The sequence below is a fragment of the Ylistrum balloti genome, unplaced genomic scaffold (genome assembly GCF_031769215.1).
Source record: "Ylistrum balloti isolate Yb309-2 unplaced genomic scaffold, AGI_CSIRO_Ybal_v1 Utg370344, whole genome shotgun sequence".
In the NCBI taxonomy this organism is placed as follows: Eukaryota; Metazoa; Mollusca; class Bivalvia; order Pectinida; family Pectinidae; genus Ylistrum; species Ylistrum balloti.
Window position 1 is genome coordinate 2,043,582 of NW_026782247.1, and position 27,982 is coordinate 2,071,563.

General features: G+C 33.7%; 1 protein-coding gene across 1 annotated transcript; it reads left to right on the plus strand.

Annotated features, from left to right (window-relative positions):
- Positions 1 to 27,332, plus strand: LOC132553693 (tripeptidyl-peptidase 2-like). Its single transcript, XM_060217953.1, has 29 exons — positions 1 to 162; positions 2,055 to 2,183; positions 2,483 to 2,683; positions 3,046 to 3,170; positions 3,475 to 3,572; positions 4,175 to 4,240; positions 4,757 to 4,911; positions 5,209 to 5,285; positions 5,967 to 6,094; positions 6,504 to 6,603; positions 6,980 to 7,113; positions 7,353 to 7,483; positions 8,025 to 8,202; positions 8,452 to 8,609; positions 8,888 to 8,964; positions 9,249 to 9,355; positions 9,738 to 9,892; positions 10,916 to 11,032; positions 11,413 to 11,513; positions 12,225 to 12,324; positions 13,749 to 13,886; positions 14,739 to 14,980; positions 15,769 to 15,847; positions 18,155 to 18,303; positions 18,605 to 18,704; positions 19,414 to 19,544; positions 20,444 to 20,660; positions 21,123 to 21,242; positions 22,596 to 27,332. Exons 1-29 carry the CDS (start codon positions 1 to 3, stop codon positions 22,683 to 22,685), a joined length of 3,765 nt encoding a protein of 1,254 aa, XP_060073936.1. The 3' UTR covers positions 22,686 to 27,332.
- The last annotated feature ends 650 nt before the right edge of the window (positions 27,333 to 27,982 follow it).

The window sequence follows — 27,982 nt, forward strand, 5'->3', positions numbered from 1 at the left end:
ATGGCATCCACTGTCGAAGCTGATTTTCCCGTTGAAGGGATTCTTCCCAAAAAAGAAACTGGAGCGGCAGCTTTCTTAACGAAATATCCAGACTACGACGGAAGAGGTGTCCTTATTGCGATTCTCGATACGGGAGTGGATCCTGGTGCACCGGGATTACAAGTACAAAGCTTTTGTCAAAATATACACACCAGCAAGCACACACTTGTTATGAATCAGCTGTTTTGATAAATTCTTTTGTATTTCTTGATTCATTGTTTATTTTTTAAATTTGTTATTTTATTTGTTTTGTTACTGATGGAAACGATCGAAAGCTCATTCGATAGCGTTTGATGGTGAACAGTATGCTTAATGTGTAATCGTGTTTTTGCCAACCGTTCAACACTAATATGCATGGCCGAGTTAATATGTGGGTCAATTCGCCTTAATTAAGAATTACCTCAATTTATTAATTTTACCTTTATACCCATTTGAATTGAAATATACATGAAATATGCGTTTTGGAAACGCCATTTTAGTTTTCTGTAATACAAACGTAACATTTATACAAAGCAAACAATTAAAGAAAGGGAAAGGATGTCATAGTAATTATATATATGAAGGTCAAATTTATGCAATGACCAATCAAATTTGGGCAACAGCGGTATAATAGCTGCCGGAGGTATTTGACATGTACCTGATTTACCTGATCTTTGGTCAACATTTTATTAGCCATTGTTTTCTAGACCACCTAGATATCTCCTACACTTGAATGTACTTTGGGTTGTGCATGTTCTGGATCTATGTACAATGTTTTAAAAACCTCCCTGATATCTCTTACACTGAAAGAGTGTTAGTGCCAAAGTTTAAAGTTGTGTCATTTAGTTTTATTTCCTTCCACCGAGCAGAACATGTCCTTTCTATTGGAATCCTAATCTTTTAGAATCCAGTGTCAAATATTATTCCAAGATCTTTTTCCTGGATTGTTTTAACTATTTCTGTAGATATTCAAGGTGTACTGTTCATTATATTTTTTCTCAGGACTGACTGCTACCTATTACACATTTGTGTGATGATTAATGCACAGAACATATCTTCAGGGTAGTTCATCAACATATTGATGATAATATATGTTCTTTTTAGATCATCATGTGATCACAACGACCTTCTAAAATTTTCAAAATCTGTTTGAAAATTAATTATTCTTCCTTCATAAAATATAACCATCTGAAGGTGAAAGTATCATTCTGGTCCCCAGGACTCAATCTAGTAATTGCCTGTTATTTGTGAATTCTGATGATTGTAAGTTATTTGAGACCTTGATTTCAAATGATTTTGATGTTATTGATTTTAAACTTTGGAAATATTTTGTTCATTGCACCAGAGACCAATTGCAATCTGTCAAATTGGAATATCTTTGATTTGTCAGTTTGGTGGATGACACAGATAAAATAGCACTCGAGACCTCATTTTACATATAGGCAACTTGTGGCAGGTTCATTTCCCCTTACAGATGTAAAAAGGGAAAAAAGCATTAAGTTGCCTGCTCAGTAATGTGGTTATTCCTGAGTACTGCACTTTCTGTCCACATTAAAACCCTTTCTTATGCTGTTATCCACTTCAGAGGGTGGATGGTAGGCAGGCAAAAAAATATTTTTAACAAATAGATAATTTTAACTGGTTTATACAATAGAGAGATCTGGACTTGCCTTAAAAAAGTTTAGAGTGAGCACAAAATATAAGGTGAGGTAGGTGTGAAAACTGGTTTTTCTGTTGTCTGGCCTTGTTGTGTAATAAAAGTCAGATTTATCAGCATAGACAATAACTGACATCAACAATAGGTCATAGAACATAATGACACTGACAATATACATGTTATAACACTGACTCAGCAAAAAGACTGATAATAAATAATGACCCTGAGAAATTGACCTCAGCAGCTGGAGTTTGTGAGAGAAAAAGGCACATATTGTGATTTTTCTAAATAGTTTTTTTTTGCAAATGTTATGTTTACTTTTTGTATCTTATGTATAATAGATGCAAATCAAACTCCAAACGTTACGGTTGCATTTCAGACTACGACAGATGGCCGTCCAAAGATTGTAGATGTGATCGATGCCACTGGTTCTGGTGATGTAGATACTTCAAAAGTGGTTGAGTCAGAAGATGGAGAGATAACTGGTGTCACAGGACGCAAGTTAAAGGTAAAACATGTAATAGGGAATCTTCACTTCAGCTGTACATCAACATATGCCCATTTTGCCCTTTTACCAATTGATGTTATGGTAGAACTTTTTTAGGTATTTAAAGATGATTTGAAATTTGTCAAAATTATTGTTCAGTTTACTTATGAATTATTATGCCAAAACTTCAGTACATTTTAGTTATAGAAAATATGGTGTTAAATTTATTTCTTAATGCATAGATCTATTCATCATCAAAAGTTACACCATTTACCAATATTACACAACACTAAAGATAATAATGGTTATCTGCCATTTAGATTCCAACTACCTGGACAAACCCTTCTGGAAAGTATCACATCGGAGCCAAGAATCTCTTTGATCTGTACCCAAAGCGTCTGCAGGACAGAGTGGTAAAGGAGCGAAGGGAGCAGACATGGGACCCTCCACACCGAGCAGCTCTGGCAGAGGCCTCTCGAAAACTTGAGGATTTTGATGCTAAATGCTCTAATCCTAATCAGGTAAATTTAATAAAAAAATTGAATTGTGCAGTATAACGAGATCTTATACTGTAAATGTTGTTATTCTTCAAGGGGTTTTATTGTTTGGTATTTTTAATGGTTAAATTAAAAAAGAATAGATGTACGCATGTACATTGAAAATTAAATAAATAGAGAATACTGTAGCCTGTGTCATAATTTCCCAGGAATAAAAACATCCCATTTACTTTAAACTTTAGGTGAAACCTTGGAAATTCTGAAACATCAAAAAGTATAATAACTTAATTTCTCTTGTTAGAGGAAGACATAGGCTGTACTTGGTTTCATTTTAGTCTATGTTCATGTTATTCCTTTACATTCTGTGAACTTTGATTCCAAATTAGGAAGAAAAACTTGTAAAGGAAGACCTACAGGCGAGAGTTGACCTGCTGACAAGTTTAGACAAAAAGTACCAGGATTGTGGGCCAGTGTTTGATTGTGTTGTATTTCATGATGGCAATACATGGAGGTAATGTTGTTTTACCTTTTGTTTATATTATTCTTTTAAGACAACTGAGATTTTTATTTTTTCCTCTATTGTTTCCCACTTTTTCTTTTACTTTTTTCCTTTGTTTTGAACATTTAGGATTTATCTTGGAAACAAGCTATTACTAATTTTAAAGTAATTTTATTACTTTGATGGAATTCATACTGCCCCTTGTTAAAAAAATACGGTGATAATTCATTCCCAATTTGAATATCTAGTTTGAGCTTTGTTGGTCCTGTTTTTCTAGCCATATATAAACATACATTTGTAAATGTTTTACGAACAGAGCCTGTGTTGATACAACAGAGAAGGGTGATCTCGTTGATTGTAAACTTTTGGCCAACTTTGCTGAGGAGAGACAGTATGGAACATTCAGTCGTCAAGGTGAATATAGAACCTGAGAGTGTCATTAAAATATATTGATGATAAATGCTGACCATTGCTTGTTAGATTTACAAGCCTGACCTTGGTATAAACAATAAAAGCACCTTTGTCTGGAAACAATTGCAATAGGAAAATTTATTTGGTTTTTGTGGAAAATCAATTGAACATGCAGTTAATTCTATATGACGTGCTGAAATATAAACAATGAGATGTAAACAAAAGAGGAAAATAAATAAAAGAAGCAGAGTCAATGTTGATGAAAAGGATAAATCAATTCTTGGCCCTCTGCCTGGATACCCAAAGGTATGAAGGTGTTGACGGATTGGATCAGAAAAGATGTACCAATAAAGACTAGTTTGGGCCGGTCATATATATTTTATTTGAAGTTCGGTAGACTGATTACTGACTAAAAATGCATGTGTAATGTTTCTTCAGCATCTGATTCAAAAGAGGAGAAAATGCTCTCAACACATGGTTATTTCCATACATTTAGGACAGTTTATTGATTGTTTATTTTTAGATTGGAAGCAATGTGTCCTTTAATCTATAGTAGACTTTTAAACTTAAAACAATTGAAAAATCTTCATTTTCTCTTTTTTAAGATATGCTGAATTATACCATTAACATTCATAATGATGGAGATGTTTTGGAAATGGTAACAAATGCAGGTAAGTCAAATTTGTTAACTTTAGAATTTTATGTACCTTTAAATCAGTAAACTGGCGTTTGACAAACAAAAAAAATCATGATGAATTTCTAATTAGTCTTAAATGTATCAGTGTGATTTGAAAGCTCTCAAGAACATCTGAATAATTTCCTTTGTGGAGACTTTAAAATTTCTGATAATATCTTCCACGCTTTATAATTGAGCAAATATGTTTTCTGGATTTTAGATTGTATTTTAATATTGTACATGTACATTTCTCATTTTGGCAGCTTTTGGTAGAAGGAAAATGAAATTAAAAGCTTTACAAGGATAAAAATTCAAATTTTACCCAATTTCTTCAATTTGTCCTATTAAACCAAATGTTAGGATTGAAAATTGACAGGTTTTAAGGATTAGATGTGAAAGTCACCTCTCAATAGAACAAGTGTACATGTATGGATTCTGTCATACATGGTCATTGTTGGGCAGTCAATATTAATATGCCTTACTCTATCTGGTACTATTTTTCTTCTGAAAGGCTCCCATGCTACCCATGTCGCTTGCATAGCTGCCGGCTATTTCCCTGATCAGCCAGATCGGAATGGAGTGGCACCAGGTGCACAGATCATCTCCGTCAAGATTGGGGATACCCGTCTTGGTTCCATGGAAACAGGGACAGCCCTTGTTAGAGCTGTAAGTGGCCTTCCTATTATTCAATCAGTTGTTGACAGAATAGTTAAGCATTGTCACTCATATATACATTCATTGTTTAAGATGTGAAAGTGAGAATAAAATGTCTGAAATAATTCTATGTATCAATAAGATTTCTGTCTTGGTAAATTACCAGGATTTATCTAAATGTGACCGAATTATAAAACCAACATCCAATTAGAAACTGATTCTTGTCAAGATTTCATACAAAATTTGCTTTCTATTCAAAAGTATGACACAGATGTGACAGATGAGGTCCCATAATTGTATTCATTCCAGATGATCAAAGTGATTGAGCACAAGTGTGATTTGGTGAACTACAGTTATGGAGAAGCTTCTCACTGGCCAAACTCAGGGTAAGAAACTGGTCTGTGTTTAATGTAGCAAGATAGAGACCAATCTGTTGAAATGGTTGCCTGTAAGATTTTTTTTTTTTACTAGGAAACTAAATGATTTTGCCTTTTTATACATCTTCAAAGTCAACAATGAATTGGAAGTAGAGTTTTCCTTGTAATGATATATTGAAGTCAGAAGCAATGAGTTATAGTTATGGGTGGGGGCGAAAAGATAATGTTAACATTAAATGACATTTGTGTACTTGTTAGTGATGGGTGCCTGTAAAGATGCTGCTTTATCTGTATTATATAATACTAATTTGAAAAAAAATAATTCAAATGAAATCAGTAAGGGGATGGAAATATGGAACTCATTGGTACAGTAGTTACAGGTTTTGTTGTTTACACAGTTGAAGGAATGACATATCTAATATTACCTTCATTTCCATCTGCAATAGCTACTAATATTTTGTCAGTCAGTGGGCAACCTATTAAAATCAGATATTGATTTGTGCTCCTGTTGCAAAAACTACATTCTGCTGCCATTGAGTGTATTGGTAGTTTACGAAAACCAAAGCATAGATATAGATGTGATTGTAAGTAGATTTGTCTTTTTTCATTTATTTTTTTTTTTTCAATTTGGTTTTACACTTAAAACAATAGTTAATGCAGAAAAGTTGTCAAAATGTTTGTTTTTTTCAGGCGTGTAGTAGATATTCTAAGTGAAGCCGTCAACAAACATGGTGTAATATTTGTATCCAGTGCTGGAAACAATGGACCAGCCTTGTCTACTGTTGGCACACCAGGAGGAACAACTGATGCCCTCATCGGTAACCTTTGACAATGCAGGACAAATGACAGTTCTGTTTTTAGGATATAGATGCACTAAAAGATAATTTTAAAAGTCAAACTTACATTCATCTGAATATACATGTAATGATTAATGCTTGAACAACTGAATGCCACTGTGTTGCACAGCATCAGGTTATTTAGTTCACTAAAATGTATTTTGGCTTTTTCCAATACAGTGGTACGACATAAAATGAATATTGTAGCATCAGGTTCATCCAAATGAAATATTCAATGATTGTTAATGGACCAGCTTCTCATAATGAAATTTGTTGCTATCAGAAAGAATTTTGTTAATGATATCAACTCTGATAATTTTGACATTGTCTTGTTTGCTTCTCTTTTTATAAAAGACTTGTCTATCAATGCTGGTTATTGATTTTTCTTCAGGAGTGGGAGCTCAGGTTTCACCAACAATGATGGCTGCTGAATACTCCTTGAGGGAAAAACTTCCCTGCATGCAATATACATGGTCATCTAGGGGACCCACGTATGTTTTGTATAAAAATAGAGAAAAAAAGAAGAAAAATTAGAGAGTTTATTGTTTACAAGAAAAAATGGAAATCATTAAAACTCATTAAATGAAACTTTTGAAAATGTCAATTCATACAAAGGAATAAATTAAATATTTTGTAAGAAATGCAAGAATGGTCTGTGAAAACCATTCTTGCATGCTGTACACGTCTATTATCTCAGATGGATAGAGAAAAAGAAATAAAACATCAAGAGGTTTTGTGTAGACAGAAATCTAAGGATATTATGATAGTTATTAAGTGTTCTCCTGATTAGTTTTAGTACATTATCATGATTATTCCCTAATTTTCCTGCAATCTGTGTCATTGTCTACCTACCCCCTACATTCACAGTCATGACGGTGACCTAGGTGTGTGTATCAGTGCTCCTGGCGGTGCCATAGCCTCTGTGCCTAACTGGACCTTACGAGGATCACAGCTAATGAATGGAACCAGTATGAGCTCGCCAAATGCCTGTGGATGTATAGGTTAGTTAGCTCTATTGCAAATTGGCAGATTAGAATTTGGTCACAGAAATTCATTTATGAAAATGTTTACATAGATATTTTCCCACTCCTTGACTCTTTAAGTCGGACTTTTTATGTTGACTCCTAGACATATTCCTAAATGAATGCTGTAAGTTCCACATATATGAGTCACCTGTTGTAATATGTCAGATGTTACAAGGAATTAAATATTGAAAAATATCTCTCCATTTACATTTTAGGTCTGTTTTTATCTGGACTGAAGGCTAATCATATAGAATATACACCATTCAGTGTCAAGCGGGCCTTGCAGAATACAGCCCAGAAGGTGGACAATATTGAAGTGTTTGCCTTGGGTTATGGCCTCATTCATGTAAGCGGAATACTTCTAAAGTTCTTCTAATTGGGGATTTGAATAGAGAAAAAATATCATCAAAGCATTGGGGAGTTTCAATTCTCTGTAATTGAAATTATTTTGATGCAACAAAGAATTGGGGAGTTACAATTCTCTGTAATTGAAATTATTTTGATGCAAAAACACAAAAGTTATTAAAAGCAATAGAAACCTTGATTGATATTAGTACTTAACTCATACCTTTGTAAAAACTTATAATTGGTGGGTGGGATTTTTTCACTGTATTCAGTAACTTGTGTTAACAGCAACATGTAACTGGAAACAATTATCTTACCTGGTAACATATAACATTGAGTATTAATTATACAGAAAATTAGATTTAAAATTAATATTTCATGTATAATTATATTTAGTACGGCTACATTTTATGAAATAATTCAAACTTATACTTTGGAAATATTTAATCTTTAAACTTTTGGCCAAAGCATCATATGAATTATAGCTGTTTTAAATGAAATGTCTTAGAGTTTCATAAACAATGTCTTCATTGTTTTCTCAGGTTGAGAAAGCTTATGATTATCTGAGTACATACCCACAATGTGCAGAGTCGAAGATCAACTTCAACATCAGCTGTACTGATGGTAAACGTGGAATATACCTCAGGGAACCTCATCACTTCAAGAAACCTTATGTAGTCAATGTTACCATTGAACCCAACTTTTTTGAAGACAAGTCAGGTTTGTACCCCTATATTATTAGGGTCAGTAAAATGTTTGATAAATGAGAAAGAAATTTGCATGGCATTGTATCTAGTTTGTGAATTATTACTTACCAGGGTTAGAATAACACTATATATATACACATATATATGAATGGACCGTGGGTCAGGAATTGGGTCAAATCCTTATGGTAAGAACAGTCATCTGTATGTTTATATAAAATTCAATGACATAGTATCATGTTTGGTGTATCTCTGTGTTATACAGAACAAGAAGAGAAGATTGCTCTAAGTCTACAGCTAGCTCTGACATGCGATGCAGCTTGGGTGCAGCATCCCAGACACTTAGAGCTGATGAATGTGGCACGCACAATCAGTGTCAAGGTGGACCCCAGTGGACTGACAGAAGATGCTCATTACACAGAGGTTAGAAACTGTTATTTTGTTATATATGTAAAATAAACATTCCCTAGTTAATTCTAATTTACATTTTATCAGCCAGACTTTTGTGTTTTATTGTGAAGATGAAGAACAAGTTTTACATGCGTTAATTCACACTTTCAGTGAAGAAAAAATAATGTAGAACATTTTATGACAAATAGATCAGTTAGTCTGTAATAATGACGTTTTATAGGATGTGTTAATGGCTTATCCTGTAAAATATCAACCCCCATAGCCCTTATCATGATTCTTTATTACTTCAGATTTGTGCATTTGATGTGAGTTGCGTGGAGAAGGGTCCAGTATTCAGGATACCCATCACTGTCATCAAACCAGCCAAGTAAGTGAGGCCCTTGTGATAATGAGAAATTGAATGTTATCCTAAACAGTAGAAAATTCAACATATAGTACTTTCATATTGTCTGTTCTTGGAGCAGTGTCACTAATTTTTAGAAGTTTGTACAAAATGATGAAATGAAGTTATATGATGCAGCTGCCCTCAAAATCATATGCTGCTGTAGGCAGAGTTTTATTATAACAAGGTATTGTTGCATCTGTCAAATCCTGCAAAGTACTGTTATGAAATAAAAGTTTGTATTGATCTTATCTTTGGTGTCTCTACAGGGTGTGTGATGAGACTACATACGAGATGTGTTTTAATGATGTACAGTTTAAACCTGGTCAGATTCACAGGCATTTTATCCATGTACCACAAGGAGCTACTATTGCAGGTAAATATCTTTAGGTTCCTGAAACTGATCAAGCTCATAGACAAAATGCTTTAAGGCATGTTATGGATAATTAGATAGAAATGAAGACATGCAAACTTTTTTCACTGAATTTACATAGCAATTATTAAATGTTTATATTACACTTCTTTCCATGGTCAGTGGACAAGGAATTTGAATTCGTTCAATTATTCAAGTATTTCAAACACATAAGAATGTAAAAAAAATTCAAAGAGAAATGAAGAAATGTTCTTTTGGTTGATGAGCAATATTTATCCATAGATCAGAAATGTTAAAAACATTCATGTACAAGCTTGAAGTCTAAGTTTTCCTTTTGCTTTACAAACTATGTTACAAATACTGAATTTGATGTTCTTTTTCTCAGTTTTGAATGTGAAGTCCTGGGACAAAGAGAAAAGCTGTAGAATGCTCCTCCATGGAATGCAAGTTGTTCAGCAGTATCAGTACAAGAAATTTGAATTCGAAAAATTTGTTACGATATCTAGTCAAGGGCAGACAACTCAAGCATTCCAAGTTGTTGTAAGTAATACTTGATATCTTATCCAGACAAAGTTTCAGAAACAGTAAAAATAATGTTCATTATTGTGAGATACAAACAACACATACCAGTGGCATGTTCAATTTTATTTCATAAATTAGATCAGTATTATTGTTCAAATGATATGGTTGTTATTGATTTAATGAAGTGATATTCACGTTAGCAAATTTCTGGCTGTTTTGTACCTTTTAGAACTCTTTCTAATGTCTTTTGAAACAATTATCAGCATCAGTATATCTTTGCTAAGATCAGTTTTGATTAGTGATATTGGTGGAAATATCCCCCCTCACAATATAAACTTAGATTGCCTGAATAAAGATCATTAGGGAAACAACCCAGTCACTGAATAGATCATTGATTTTATTTGAAGTATTAGGTAAATTCGTAGGTCTGTACACTGTATTTCTGTAAAATCTGCTGGGATTAGAATTCCATTGCCATGTTTACATTATTTCATGTCAATTTTAAAATATACACAGACATTCTCACTGTTCAGCTAACAAAAAACAAACCTTTTTGTAACTCAATCATGGTCAAGCTACTGTTTGTAAATCGATCTAGCTAGTTCTGTATAGAATTTCCACAAATTAAATATTGTATGTTTGTTTCTACAGTCAATCGAAGCATACATTCTCTGTAAGAACATATTACCAGGTAATTAGATCAATTATTGAAGATTTTATGAATCATGTGAAATCCAAATTTTTGCTGAATATCCCTTAAAGCATATTATAGATTTTGTTTCATCAAAGCAAGTTACAAAATTCATGTATGGAGTTTCGGTGTCACCTGTCACCTTCATACACAATAGTGAATATTGAAGCTTATTTATACTGAGTTATAAATGAAGCTTATTTATATTTAAATGCCATACATGAATTGGTTATTGTGATATAGGAAAGGTTAACATGTACTTACATATTACCAACCCCCAAAAAACATTTCGTTAGTTTATTGATTTTGAAGTACATTTGTATACACACACAGTTTTTTTTTCTTTACAGGACAACAGCACTTTAGAAATGTGTATAGCTAAATGGTGGGCAAACTTAGGGGATGTGACTCTTAGCTACAAAATAACATTCCATGGAGTCACCCTGGACAACTCCAGACCTACTATGGTATGGCCTTGATATCATATTTTTATTGAATTCAAAGTAAGATTTACATAGTATATGTTTTTTCCAGGTATTTTTCTTAATTTATTTATATCTAATGATGTAATTCTGTTCATTTCAAATTTTTTCAGCATTTGTCTGCTATTCAAAGGCAAAAAGCTAGTTCATAACACAATTTTTTTTGCTATTTTTTGTGTGTTTCAGTGATTTATCAAAGTACAATATACATATAGTTCATACAGAAATGTTCTATCGTAATGATTTAAAAAAGAAATGACTGGGGAAATTAATCACTTCAAAATTCTGCCATTGAGATTTGAGAATATACTTAAACTAAGAAAACTTTGGAGCCTTATGTTCTGTGAATCTGTTTCTGTTTGCAGCAAGGTGCTGAAGGTATTACCAGGTTCAATGTACGTGCCTTGTTGAAGAATGAAGATATATCTCCCTCTATAACTCTGAAGTCACTGGTACAACCCATCAGGTACTGTGTAGCTCAGGTCATTGATTGAACTAGGTTCATTGGGAAAATCATCATGTTTTTATACGCTGCTGGAAGCGGTCGTATATTGGTGTCATCTTCTCCGTCTGTCTGTCCATACGTCCATTTCTTGTGAACGCAACTCCTCCTAAACTAATCATCAGATTTTCATAAAACTTGCTCAATGTCACTAATACAATGGTTCTATGTGCATGAAGGGGTAATTTTACGGTTCATTGATTTTTGTAAGATTTATGCCATTTTATTTTGATCTTTATATTTTGTGGCAGCGTATATTGTGTACACGGCACTCTTGTTAACAGTTTCTTTGAGTGTTGGGAAATGCCTGATATCTAAATTCTGCCTCTGACTCTCTGAGCAGGCAACCATATGACTATAATTAAGATAATTAGGCTACAAGTTTATCTGGCTTTGACAGCTGGATGGTCAGGTGTTACAGGTATTCATAGCTAGTGTCATTTGACATTTAAATGTAGTTGTTGCACAAAAGTTCACTACTGGACACTCTCAGAAGTTATTGCTGTGGATTAAAACATAGATGACGCACACTAGTTTTACTAGCTAACATTTGCTGCTTTAAGATAATGACTAGCTTATGTGCTGTTTGGTACTGACATCTTCTTTAAGATCCTGATTGCAGTTTTGATTATTAGTTGTATATTCATGTTAATAAATCCAACTATTTGTTAACAGGCCAACAGAACACAAAATGAAATGTCTGTTTGGACCAAGAGATACCTTACCAGGAGACAGGCAGATATATGCTATAGAGCTTACATACAACTTCCACATTGTAAGTAAATGATTTATATGTGCTACGATCACTAAACAACTGTTACACAAATGTTCAATTCTAGAACATGATTACACTTTATGAGCCATTGGGTGACACCTGTGAGTGCTATATTTAACTGTGGTTTTATTCCTCGATCAAACATAAATAAGTATTGGAGTCACATTTCAGATAGTGTGAGTTTTCTTTGGCACTCCCAATACTTCAGGAGTTACATTCACTTATGCTATCTACACCCCCAGGAATATGTCATGGCAAAATTGAAAGTTCCATTTGCGACACCTTGTGGACAATATAAAGATTAGTTTTTTATTTACATCAAACAAATCTCAAGGCTACATAACGGTATATTGTAATGGCTTTTAAGTTGGTATGTCACTCCATTGTAATCTTCAAAAGGAGCATAGCAGCCTGTGATTGTTCTTTTTTTTTCTCCTGGGACCAATCAAATTACTCCTGATGTTCCTTCAAATTTGCCATGACATATACCAGTGGTGCAGAGTGTGTAGGGGATTGTATTCCCTGGAGTACCAAGGATGGATGCAACTTGGCTGATGTCATTTCAATACTTATTAATAGTGACAACAAAGCTCTTTTCTAAGCTTGAAAACTTCTAGGGTTAGGACAACACTTCACATTACAAAGAGGTGAAGTTTCTGTTAATCATCTCATTTTAATAGAAAAGGTGACAAGAGCTGTTACGATGCACTGATGCCACAACTGAAAAGTGAAGTAGAAAAATAAAAGTTTGATGAATGAAACATGCACATGTTTAGAATCTCACTGGGATGATGCATCTTGACTCCACTCTTTTCTTCCTTATATTTAAACAATGGAAAATTATGTCGTGTCTTTTGCTATCAATCCAGAGATCTTTCCTGTCAGATACATGAATATATGAAGCTTATATTGCATAGTATCAGTAAACTGGCCTTCATACTTCAGGCTGTTTGTACTGGTTAACAAGTATATTGCCTGAAGGCATTGGTTATCTGACCCCTCCATTGCAGCTTTCCCAAAGGAAAGGTTTGAAAAGTGGCAACATATTAGATGTGTTCTCTGATTTGCACCTAACGTCAGCCAAACTTCTGGCAAATAGAGAGTGATAACTGCCAACACATTTATTTGAAAACCATAGTAATGCCAAACAGGAGATCAGTAGATTTTTTTATTTCCAATTTTGCCATCTTGTATATGTGTTTGTATGAAAATTTAAAACAGTAATGGCTTTGTACAAGATCTATCTATTTGCTATCAAATTTTAAAATTCCTTCATCGGCTCATTCCTGAAAATTGAATAAAAAAAACCCAAAAACAAAAAAAGAATCCTGTACCAAATAGAAGGGATATGTTTATCATTGCAGTCCAAGTGACTTTGATTTGTAAAGATTAAGATACATTATTTGTATATTTATTTCCAACAGGACAAGAATACTGAAGTGATGCCTGAATGTTCTATGCTGAGCGAGCTGTTGTATGAGTCTGACTATGAGAGCCAGTTCTGGATGATATTTGACTCTAATAAACAGTGTATGGGATCTGGAGATGCCTACCCACATCAGGTACAATGTCTATCAGTTGGAGCATCTACTGAATTGCACATTCAAACTATTTCTATTCAGTATCAACATTTTACAGCTGACATTAGCAATTCGGTTTCAAAATAAAATCCGACCAGTTGCTTTAGTTGTTTTATAAAATTAAGTTTTCATCCTTAGAGCTGCAGTGTATGGTAGGAACATGTAGCTTAGGAGTAGGGGTAGGTAGAGGACCCTAAAATGTATAATGTGGCTTAGGAATAGGGGTAGGTAGAGGACCCTAAAATGTACAATGTGGCTTAGGAATAGGGGTAGGTGGAGAACCGTAGAATGTACCATGTGGCTTAGGAATAGGGGTAGGTCGAGGACCCTAGAATGTACCATGTGGCTTAGGAATAGGGATAGGTGGTGGACCCTAGAATGTACCATGTGGCTTAGGAATAGGGGTTGGTGGAGGATCCTAGAATTTCCAACTTTAATTTGTAGAACACATTTAAGAATTGGGGTAAGTAGAATACTGAAAGTGGATGGCTGAAGAACAAGACCTCTGGGAGTTGAGGTTGAAGGAATGGATTAAATGGGTTGCATTTTCCCTAAACTCTTTTCTCATATGTCTTATAGATATGTAGGATTTGGAGATGCCCAGTCCCACACACATTCCACTCCAGTTCACCCAATATCTGATCTCCATAAAATGATTCTGTTTTGGTTCTGATAACTGTACATTGGACTGAACTCTAGGATTATTCAGACTGTATAATTTTTATTAATATTAAAGAAAAAAAACAGAAAAACAATTTTAAAAAGTGTTTCATCCCAAATGTCAAATTTAGAAAGTGTTGAAGGATATATTGAATATCGAACCTTTTTTAACAGTATAACGTGAAACTGGACAAGGGAGATTACACACTGGTGATGCTGATTCGTCAGGAGAAACGAGACATGCTGGAGAAGATGAAGGATGCCATTCTATTACTGCATCATAAACTTCCTAGCTCTGTGTCCTTGGATGTCCATGGTAGCTGGCAAAAAGCCTTCGCTGGCAAGAAAATGAACTCGTTTTCACTACAACAGAACCAGCTTTGTCCCCTCTTTGTTACCCCAATGACATCAGATAAGTAAGTATATACGGGTATTGCTCATCAAAATATCATGTTAGAATGGAAATAAGCTATTAAGGACTGTAGCAGGTTTTGATTATCTATAATTTTAAATATTCTTAACAACTATTTTGAAATAAGCCATCAGCTTATACTAATCATTCCTTTTTGACCTGGACGGAATCATGTAGGGTCTTATTGTGAGAGAAAACCAGAGTACCCGTCTAGTTGGGTAGGCAATCCCATACCTTTCAAGTATGATCGGGTAATAAACCTGTCATTTGTCTTGGTGAATGGTGAGTGGAATGCACCATCCAACCACCTCTGTTATTGAAATATATATTAATAATTCATGCAGTGCAGAATAAGAGAAGTTTTCTGCAGCAGAATTTATGTTTTTGTACCGTTCATTGTTGAGGATTATTTTCACTGAGATAGACTTCAAGTTGGTGTAACATATGTTTAATAATTAATTTAAAACTGGTTCTTTATATCAGCTCTTGACACCATTTCTCCAACATATCTGAAAAATTACAACAGTGTTACTAGAAACAGCATAGAAGGTACTAGCTACAGGTACCAGTTAGATTTCAACTGATATTAAATTCCATATTGTGCCATCATTTCAAAATCATCTTCATGATCAATTTTGTAGTTGAATTATGAATCATATTTCACCTAATCATAAAGTTATTTAGAAAAGTTTTAGTATTTATATTGAAATCTGATAGTGACACCGTAACGTTTAATTGATTATAAAAGTTTGATGTGTGATATATAGATATATTTGTTTTCATTTTTTGAAGATTGCCAAAGGTGGCCAAAGCGGGATGTTACTTGACTGGATCCTTTACTTTGTTGAAAGATGATCTACTGAGCAAAGCTGTGAGTGACATAATTCTTCCTGTGTGCTTTTTGTCATGAAACAATAGTTAATATAGAAAATTCTAATTATATGCTAAAAATCCAGTAAAAAAATCAGAATTCTATTTTACCATAATAGGGAAAGATAAATAGATTGTTTCATATTTTTAGTCCACCATGTGATCACTTCTATTTGACTAGATCAGATCTAAACAGTGCTGTTTCTGCAAAAGTCTTTGATGGATCATTCTCAGATTTCATTCGTAGGTTTGCCTTGGTATGTAGTTGTGCATAGTCCATTTTGGGGATGGCCAACATATGTCCATCTTTGTTTTTTAACATCCATTGTTATCGCTAATTCTGGAGATGTCTGATGGATGACTCTGAAATCTTATATGTAGGTTCACCTTAGTCCCTAGAAGTAGATAGTCCATTTCAGGATTTATTGGAAAAACAAGATGGCTGACAAGTGGCCATCTTGATTTTTGACAACCATAATTTGTTATTGCAATTTCTAAACAAGCAAAAAATGGATCATTCTCAAACTTCATTTGTAGATTGCACTAATATTCCATAGTTTTGCATTGTCCATTTTCGGATTGATACAAAAAAACTGACATGGTATTTGGTAGGTATAGTTTGTTATCGCTCCTAAATCTCTCCTAAATGTTATATATGTAGGTTCCCTTTAGTCTTTTGTTGTGACCTTTTGATTTTTTCTACTGAACAGAAAAACGAAATGCTAACAGTTGGTCATCTTTGAAATTTGTTATTGCTATTTCTTGAGAATTACAGAAAGGATCTTTCTCAAAAATCACATGTAACTTCTTTTTGGGTTGACTAGTAGCTATCTTGGAATTTGACTATGACAGTTTGTTATAGCTAATTCTTGAGAAGTACCAAATGGATCTTGTCGCTCAAATTTTATGATGATGGAACTAATCAGCAAAACAAAATGGCACAGGCAACAATATTGGATTTGAGAGTTAAAGGTTATTATCACAATTTTTTTTTTTGGGGGGGGGGGGGGGGGGGATTTTCAGAAATCCTATAAGTAAGAGAAAAACAAAATGATGAAAGAGAATAGAAGGGACAAGATTCTACTGTTAAAGAACAAATAAACATCAAACAGTGGTGGACACTAAAATCACTGCGAGATTTTTTTACGAAATAATGGTCGTGTTTAAACACGAATCAGACAATAATTTTCTCAAATAATTGTATTTTCATGGTGTCTATGGTGTCACAATTTCATTCCAAATAGTAAAAACCAGAGCCCTTGAAAATAACAACCCTTACAATAATGAAAATCAACGAGATAAACCAGTACTAAAACATAACAATGTGAAACACTGAAAATAGAGTGTGAAAAAACACCAACATATAAACCATAGAAATGCTGAAGAGTAGTAATGAAAATAAAGTGTAGTAGCAATGTTATTTGTAAAATGAAGAGAGATATTGGTATATCAACTGTAACAAAATATTAAAATGCTAAAATGATAAATTTCTTTGAAATTTTTAAGTGTATGGATTATTGGAATAGGTCAGTAAGTTAAAGCACTGGCATAGAAACCACCTTCATAGAAAGCAGTAGCATAGGAAACATAAGGATTAGATCAAGGTGCCTGGTATAGTGCTCCCTACCCAGTTAGTGTTTCTCAGTAAGTTAGGAAACAGACTTGTCCATATTGTCATTGGGTAGGACACTTTACTCTAAGAGCTCTGGATTCCATGTGACAGGCCTCCCTTATCTTATTTGTTGAAATATCTATCAGGTACTTCAAGATGACCTAGCCTCATCGAGATAGGTGTCAGGTACTTCAAGGTGGCCCAGTCTCTTTCAGATAGCTCTTAGGTACTGCAAGGTGACCTGGCCTCACTGAGATAGCGATCAGATATTACAAGGAGACCCAGCCTTTATCAGATAGCTCTTATGTACTACAAGATGTCCCAGCCTCATTGTGATAGCTGTCTGGTACTGCAAGATGACCTAGCATGAAAATGACCCTTGCTGTTCAAGGGGCAAAAAACCCAGAAAGCAAATATTGTTAAAGAGATGAAATCAACGTAAACATAAGTGAATTAGTAATAACTTGACTAGATAACATGACTTTGATCAGGGAACTGAATTAGTAATAGCTTAACTAGATAACATGACTTTGATCAGGGAACTGAATTAGTAATAGCTTAACTAGATACATGACTTTGATCAGGGAATTTAATGTTATTTCTCTTCTTACATTGTGTATTGTTTGCATTATGAAAATTCTTAATCCTAAAATAATGACCACTGTCAGATTAATTTGATGTATGATTTTATTGCAGAGTTCTGTTCCATTTCGTTATGTGTTGACCGAATCACCACGGAAAGTAAAGAATGGTGCTAAAGAAAAGGGAGATAAATCAAAGGAGAAAACCAAGGAAGAGGAGTATGGTGAAGCTTTAAGAGATCTGAAGATAAACTGGATACCAAAGTAAGATGTCCGGGTATTAAAAATAAAGCAAATGTTTTCAATAAAAATGACTTCTTCCATATTGTATTATAAGAACTAATATTTTCTACTTTTATTCTAGAATTCCAGTAATGAAATTTGAAAACATTTCAATCTAATTCAGTGATGTATCATAAAGAAAGGTTACACACACTTGTTGTTAGAACATTTATGGAGCTATATTTATCCATGAAGGATGTCCACAGACAAAGAAAATTGAGCTTGACAAAAATATATGATTAATAGTACAGGTGATGCATTCTAGTGTGATGTATGGTTACAGGATGGACTTGGATCATGCCCTGTTTGAGGAGGTTAGACAGGATCATCCTGACCACTTGCCTCTCTACATGGCCAGACTTCAGGCTCTCGATAGTAGTAAGGTCAGTATATAATGGAGTGCTTGTTCTTATGATTGTAAGATAATTCTGGAAAGATTTGTGAAATAATTAATGCGTTATTATCCTCATTGTATACAAATGTGTTTATTGGTAGGTATTTTATCTCAGTAAATTCTGTAACAGTAAAACAGTATCTAAAACTACACAAATTACCAAGTACAGTTTGTTGTGCACTATATTTATTTGAGCCCTGTAGGGAGACTTTCACAATCACAAATTTGACAGGTAAGCTTTCTGTGTGTGAGGGAAATAAATCCTGATCATTTAATTACCCAGTAAATATACTGGGACAACTTTTTACACTTTGTTACTAGTGACTATGGTACAATACCCCAATGGATAAACTACAGAATTTGACATTGATCAGTGTCTTGTGCTTCACTTTCAATAGCAATGTGACGGTCAATCGAACACTAGAGAAAAGAAATTATCACTGAATTTAACAATTTGTTGAGTCATATGACTTTCTGTATTGTATATGGAAATTCAGGATAACCTGCACATTTTGTAGATAATAACATTTTGTTAATAACATTTCAGTAAGTATCTATCATACATGTGTTAATTCTCATTTTTGTAATTTTGCTATGATCACAAAATTTGCGATGTAAATATCATGTGAAACAAGCTTATCTGATGAACTACTCTTTGTCTGGAACTAAAGATATATAATTCTTATTTTCCCTAACAGGAAAAGTCTAAGAAATTGGGAGCTATCATAGACTTGTCCAAGTTTATCATCTCCAAAATTGATCAAATGGCTCTATCCAGTTATTATGGTATGAAGAGTGATAACAGACCAGACGCCAGTACAATAAAAAGGTAAAATCTGGTTAGTGAACACTGGAAGTAGATCCAATGTGTAGATAGAGGCTTAATTTTATTCCTTGTAATGTCTTGTCTTATTCTAGTAAGAACATTAAAGGTGCTAAAGGAGTTTTTCTCCTTGCAGTATAAGGTTGTTTTCATGTAAATAGTTGGAATGGTTGGGCTGCTAGAACCTGCAAGAAAAACGCCAGGCACAGATCAGAACTGTGGCTGGACGCTGGACTGTTAGCAAGTTCAGATTGAAGGGTCCAGCTGTACCTGCCAAAAACGAACATGCTGAATATCATTTGTTTTCAAAATAAAGCAGGGTCAGTACATGCCAATATTTCCAGAAGCAGTTTGCTCTTATGTATAATGTGAAATTTTTAGTATATTGTTTTGTACTCGACATGAAAATCCAAAACATTGCATTTGAGCTTTACATTTATCAGTTCCACAACATCATGTATATGTGCATTAATGCATTGTAAAATAATTCCAGACCACCTGAACCATTTCAACCAGGTTACATGAAAGCAGCCTTATTGTCAGAAGATTTTGTAATCAATTTCTCCATGTCTGTAAAATTTCAAAGAAAACAACATCATAGATTCTTTTATAAGTTTAAAGTCTTGAAAATAGTCTGAGCTATTCAAACCTTTCATTTTGAGTTCAGATAGTATAATATAAGGATAGTGTAGAAAGCAGTAATATTTTATGCTTTGCAGATGAAAACAGAACAAATACATCAATATAGATGGTATACACACTAGTATGTACTATTTTTTTTTCTGAGATTGTCTCTAATTCTGATATATAAACAGTGTTTTATTGACAGCAGATATAACGATATACATTCTACTAACATTAATATCCTTCTTAATGTAACATTGGCTCTTTGTCATCTAACATAGTGAGATGGATAAAGAGAAGGAGATTTTGATAGAGGCTATGGTGAAGATGGGCTGTGCTCAGGCTGACATCCTGCTGGAACAAGGGCAGACAACTGTTGAGCAAACCAAGGCTGAGGAGGACGGGGAACAGTTTGTAGAGTTACCTACTGATACAGAGAAGGATCTAGAGGACACGCTGTCTGAGGTTCAGAAGTGGGCCGATCTGACAGATTCAAAGGTTTGTATGAGCAATCGTAGTATTATGGCATGGTATATGTTAAAGGAACGTCACTATAAAAACATTTTTATTGGGTATGTCTATTTTATACACTTCTAGTTACATTTCTGTGTGATCCTGATATCCACAATAGATTTCCAATGTCCAGTTTGACCACTCAATGTTGTCAGGAAACCCCTCTTACATTTAGAATTGATAACACCACATGACAGTTTTGAAAACGAGGTAGATCATTTGTATACACAATCATGTGATGGGAGAGAAACATTTTCATCACCAAATTTCTTAGGGACGAGTAGACTTGATAACTCAAATTTAAAAAAGTGATATTAATAGCCATCGTTTCTGTAAAAAGTTTCACTCAAGCTGTACATGTCTTGTAAACATCTTTATGTGCTTTAACCTAGTTCCAAAAGTATGAAATACAAAACGACTAAAACATTTTCACTGATCTATTCTCAGGTCTCCACATTATCGGTTCGTCATGCAATTTACAACAAGCAATATGGTCGTGCCTTGAAATTGTTGCTCAAACAAACGGAGGACAAGAATACAAAGGAAATGGACAAAAAGTGTATTGAGGTAATCCCCTGATTGATTGATAATCTTCTTTCAGCAATCTTAAAAATCATAAAGTAATGTTGGATTCAACAAGCTACATTAGTGGCACTAAGGAATTTTTTAATATATCAAATTCAGGTTAGTATTTAGTGTATATCATTTTGTTGCCAAACAGTTTGGGATAAGAGTACAAACCTGTTATTGCCATATGAGTCCATGCATTAAGAGTACCAGCCTCTTGTTGTTGCCTTACAAGTTTGTTTATAAGGGTATGAACCTGCTATGGTTGCCATATGAGTTTGTTTATAAGGGTATGAACCTGCTATGGTTGCCATATGAGTTTGTTTATAAGGGTATGAACCTGCTATGGTTGCCATATGAGTATGTTTATAAGGGTATGAACCTGCTATGGTTGCCTTATGAGTGTGTTTATAAGGGTATGAACCTGCTGTGGTTGCCATATGAGTTTGTTTATAAAGTTATGAACCTGCTATGGTTGCCATATGAGTTTGTTTATAAGGGTATGAACCTGCTATGGTTGCCATATGAGTTTGTTTATAAGGGACAAACTTCCTTTTGTCAGCATATGAGTTCCTTTATAAGGATATGAACCTGCTATGGTTGCCATATGAGTTTGTTTATAAGGGACAAACTTCCTTTTGTCAGCATATGAGTTCCTTTATAAGGGTATGAACCTGCTGTGGTTGCCATATGAGTGTGTTTATAAGGGACAAACTTCCTTTTGTCAGCATATGAGTTCCTTTATAAGGGTATGAACCTGCTATGGTTGCCATATGAGTTTGTTTATAAGGGTATGAACCTGCTATTGTTGCCATATGAGTGTGTTTATAAGGGTATGAACCTGCTATGATTGCCATATGAGTTTGTTTATAAGGGTATGAACCTGCTATGGTTGCCATATGAGTTTGTTTATAAGGGTATGAACCTGCTGTGGTTGCCATATGAGTGTGTTTATAAGGGTATGAACCTGCTATGGTTGCCATATGAGTTTGTTTATAAGGGTATGAACCTGCTATGGTTGCCATATGAGTTTTTTTATAAGGATATGAACCTCCTTTGGTTCCTATACGAGTTCATTTATAAGGGACAAACTTCCTTTTTTTTGAGTTCGTTTATAAGGGTATGAACCTCTTGTTGCTGCCTTACAAGTTAATTGATTAAGAGTATTATCTTACATGAAAATGATAAATTAATTAATGATGTTAAACTGTTATATCCTTGATTTCAGAAAGAAAGTCAGAAATTATAAAGTATTCAAATGGTGTGAATGGATATAATTTTACCTAATTATTCATAAATTGAGGATGAAGGCAGCATGTTCATGACTAAGCCAAGTAATATGATTATTTTCAGATCTACTCTTCCTTGGGATGGGAGCACTGTGTTCGTCATTTCAACAACTGGTTCCTTGTGAAGTTCCCTGCCAATCAACGCCTGTTTTGATAAATGCAGTTTATTTATAGATAACAACCATTTATAATCACAGTTCTGGAATATGAGTAGTCTGGAACTGATGAACATCAAACATCTGAGACTTCTTGGAACTGGTGAACATTACACCTCTGTGATAATTCTTTCAATGGTGTACTCATGAAGTTTGTTTCTGGGAAACAGTTGCTGCATACTTCATTTATACCTTAATGTTTTTAAAATTTGATGAGAAGGAAGTAAACCTTTGAATTTTCAATTCAAATGTATAAGATATTGGATATTAAAACACATGTTTAGATAAAATCTAGATCCCCAAAATATCATTTTTAGCGGGTTGTATCCTGTTAGTTTGGTGATTTCACATTTAGATTTTTTAATTATTTATAGTAAACTTATAAAGAACACTCACCAAGATGGATACTGCAATTTTTTTGTTCAAGATTTGTTTTATCCACTTTGAATTTATTTGTGAAAAGTAAAGAACAGGATGAATATCAATAGAAATTACTTCATCTGCTGAAATTTTCACTTCCCAAATACATATTTCATATTTCAGCTGCCTACATCAAACTTTACACATCTGATAGAATGCCAAAATTTTAATTTTTTATTTTTTTTATCTGCATGAAATATATTAGCACAGGTATAAGTAATGAGAAAAACAAAAAAAAGATATATTGGAATGTAAACTTTGCATTTTAACAATGTCAGGTTGAAAAATTAAGATAACTTGCAAAGAAAATTATTAAAAGTATATCAGAAGGGATAATTTAAAATTATTTACTCAAGATCATCTTGAATGTGAAAAGAAATGTCTTCTGCTGCTAATAATCTAATGTTAATCTGAGTATCTAGATGATTACAGTGTGTTCAGGATATTTACTACTGACAGTATATGTAAATGGTGTTCTAGATAAAGTTCATTTCTTGGCAATAAAGTAATGAAGATTTTCTGGTTTTCTGAATTCGAAAATTTCAGTCGGCAGTAATAGTCACAATGATATTATAGAACAGTCTGTGTAAAGTATTGATTTATATTGATTTATATAATGTTCAGTCATAGTTTTGATATGGCTAGGAATGTTATTATCCTAGACAATTGTGTGGAATTGGTAGGTTCTCCACACAAAAAAAAAAAGAAAAAAAAAATAGAAAAAAAATTATTGCAAATCATCAGATGTTGACAACAGTCATTATCAAAAAGTAAATTTGTTTGTTCCTAAAGTAAAATTGTTTTGTAGAACATGTAAGACTAATTATGAAACCTTTTGTGAAAAAATATCATACAGTTTGAACTTATGGATCTTTACATTAAAACGGGACCAATCTTTCTATGGCTGTTGTTCTTAAAGGTAGGCAGGTAGACAAGTGATTTTGATATGTTTGCAGATGGAACTGAATCGAGATGCAAAGGGCAGAAACAGGGTTCATTGGTGAAGCAAGGGGGCATTGGGGAGGCACAAAAGCTGGAAAGAAATTAGGATCGATCATTAAATAATTTGCTGCAAAAAAATAATCTGTATGCAGCTGTGTATTTGCAAAATGGCAGCTACATATCTGCAGGGCTGGACGTTGGAATTTATCTGTAACATCTAAATGTGATGCTGAAAAATCAGTCCTGATCTACACATGGGAGCATCAACATATCAACTGTATGTTCAGCATTCTCTCTCAAAATTCCTTGGTCAGGTTTGGTCTAAATAAGCTATAGAGCACTGGTTTATATAATGTGTTCATGTGATAAATCTAATAGATAATGCATAATCATAGATAAATTTTGTGATTTTTCAAAATGTTTTGTTTCGTGGTGGTAAATAATGCCTACCTTCAGGTTCTTTTGAGGTATTAGCACTGTATGTGAATTACATTAGATCATTATACAGAAGCCATCTTCAATTTTAAGCATTAATTGATATTCTAAATTCTATTATTTTTCTGCATAAAGATAGGATCATATAGAGTTTCATTTCATATGGGATTTCATGGGTCTTAGAGTCTTAGAAGTTTTTATTTATACAAGCATTGGTGAGCAATTTTAAAATAAATTCAAAGTCAAGTTACATCAAATCTCACATGGTATGGAAACAAATAATCATGATAATCTTACCACATAACTGAGAACAGTTCACTTTGACAGGTTTTTAAGTCAAAATGAGGATGGCAAATTCAAATGGAAGCAGTCATTTTGTTCGACTGATTTTAATGCATGACGTAACATCATTGTCACAATTGATTTCTGGTTGGTGAAACCAATGAAAAATTTCTGCAAAGTATATTACACCGTGATTTTCAACAAAAAATATAACTTCCAGGAAAATCCACTTGACAACAGGTGGATCGTGTGGTAAATGTGTTTCCCTGATCTTTTATGGCCGAGAAATACTTTTCATGTGTTCAAGTTAATTTTCTGGGCATTATTTTACAGAAGTCTTTCTTTACAGTTTAGTTAACAGTTCCACACTTTTGCTAAATTTATTAATTATTCAGTTATTAATGTAAATTTCCTTTGAGATGTCATACCAATTTCTGTCTTGTTCAGGACCCCTTGTTTGATACAATGGGTTTTTTTATTGTTACTTCTTGACTGATCTGGATAATTTTGCACACAAGTTGCACATACATTGTACAAAAGTTACAAACAGAGGAAAATGGGTTTTATGTTAATTGTCTTTTCCTGTCTGATCTTCGCATTGTAGATTTGTGTCAGATATTTCGTTCGTAAATAACTGATGGCTGCCTTACCAATTATCAGCCGGTCTGTGTAGTGTATAAAATAAATACTAAATATAATAATATACAGTTTATTCTGCAGTTACTGTAAACACGTGTGTAAATAGCTAGATCATCAGTTGCTACTTGAAAAAATTCTCAAGGAAAATATTTTCGAAGTGAGAATATGGTAACTACTTTGAAACATAAAACATTTCAGTTTTTTATTTTTACTTAAAAGTCAACATTTGATAGAAAAACTTGGTAAGTCTTATAGTATTTGTAGACTTCCATATATAAAATACCAAGCACTTTAAATTTGCATTTTTGTTTGCTTAAGTAGAAGTATGTTTACAGTGCACAATTACCTACTGAGAGAGATGTTTTAATTTTCTGTTCAGATTATAACATAATTGTAGATATATATACATGTGCCTGGTTTATAGGATTGTATTAATTATGGCTTCTCAGTAATCAAGAATATCTAGTTTATGTTTCTTGTTGTCTTTATTATTTAAGAATTCAGTGGTGATGGGCAAGGCAGGTTTTTCAGTCATCTAGTCAAACTATGTATTTTTATTCTTTTATTGAAGAAACTTGGTATGAGTCGAAGATCAATGTTTTCATGGTTAAGAGATTTTTTACAGTCTTTATGACAACAAAGGAAAAATGCTACCCACTAAAGATGCATTCCTGTTTAGGATGTAGACTCCCAAGTTTGCTATGTTTAAAAAGTGAATTTGACTTCATTTAAATGAACAACTCCAAAGATACCATTTTGTTTTCTTTACTGAAGGGTATATTCACACATTTCATTTGTGTTTTTATTTTTGATTGCGTAAATATAGATATAAACTTTATCTATTTTTCACTATTAGCAAAACAAGTTATAGCATCCTAATCACAGGCATGGAATGTGGGAGGAAACCGTAGTACAATGGAAAACCCAGGTGGTTGGGGAGATGACCCCTTAACACCCATTCTGTACCTCAAACCCCCACACGACTGAGTGAAAGGCAAGTGCATTACCACTGCGCCATCCGACCACCAAAATCTCCCTCATGAAAATATTAAAAATTTGGCAAGTATGAAAACCTGAAAAGTGACAGCAAGATTATTGGTTTATGATGAATGGGTATAATCAAATGGGTTTCTAATGGCTGCAATTGTCATATCTGTTGAAATTAAATACTACTGAATATTTCGTCACAAAATCGTCCTCAGGTATTGAATTTTAAAGATATTCAGGAAAGACAAATTTCCAGCAGCTTATCCGAAAGACTGTTTGCTTATTATGAATGAGATCAGTAATCTATCATAACCTACTACTTTTATTTTTCAACTGTCTTTGATAAAGAATTTTTACAAAGTAAATTGGCAAAGACATTCGTTTTAGAACCCTTTGTCATGAGTTATATTTGTTTTACGTATATTGAAACTCATTGTGGTTTTGACCTTTCTTCAAAGAAGGGACATCATTTGTACTATAGAGACTGCTATTTGTGCCAATCTAAGCTGTTAGTGTATATAGTATATACTAATAAGTAGTGTAATATTTTGTCCCTGGTTTAGACAGATTTTAGTCACTGCTTTTTACGGAAACCTTAAGTGTGCTGAATTACACAACTACAATATTTAATAATTTTAACATTAGTAAATTAGATAAAAATGTAATAAGACTAGTTATTACAGAATGTGTGAAAGGTAGACTGGTCATTACTTAGGAGGTTTCGCTGTACTGTATGTGTTGTTTACAATCTTGATTGAAATACCACTTCTTGTTGTACTATCATTTAGCAGTATAATGAGAGGGTAATTTAATCAGGTTGATGTTGTTTATGGATGTAAATTATGCATGTTATATTTGTGGTACACGTGAATGTGTGAACACATTGAAAAATGAAATGCATGTGTAATTTTTCAAAGGAAAATATTAAAGTATAATACAGCCCTGGGTTCACTTATTATATAAATTTCTGTTAAGTGGCCGCAGTCTTTTACAACAGTGTATTGAATATAAATGATGTCCTTCCTGATGTAGTTGTATATCTGTATCAGGTGTTTTCAATTTCCACCATTCATACATTAGCAAGACTCCACAAAATAGAAAACACCAAAATTTACTGTCCAAGAATTTTCTGCACTACAAATGGATTTTCCTATCGTATGGTAAATAAAAGACCCCTACTTGTTTGAAATTTTAAATTTCAAAATCAAAACTGCAAGATAATCCAATGAAATCGTGTAAAAGCATGAACACCTCATGATCAATGTCTTCAGCCTAGAGGATTGGATCAATGTCTTCAGCAGAGAGGATTGGATCAATGTCTTCAGCAGAGAGGATTGGATCAATGTCTTCAGCAGAGAGGATTGGATCAATGTCTTCAGCAGAGAGGATTGGATCAATGTCTTCAGCAGAGAGGATTGGATCAATGTCTTCAGCAGAGAGGATTGGATCAATGTCTTCAGCAGAGAGGATTGGATCAATGTCTTCAGCAGAGAGGATTGGATCAATGTCTTCAGCAGAGAGGATTGGATCAATGTCTTCAGCAGAGAGGATTTTTAAATTTCAATAACGAATCCCTTTCTCCTTATCAATA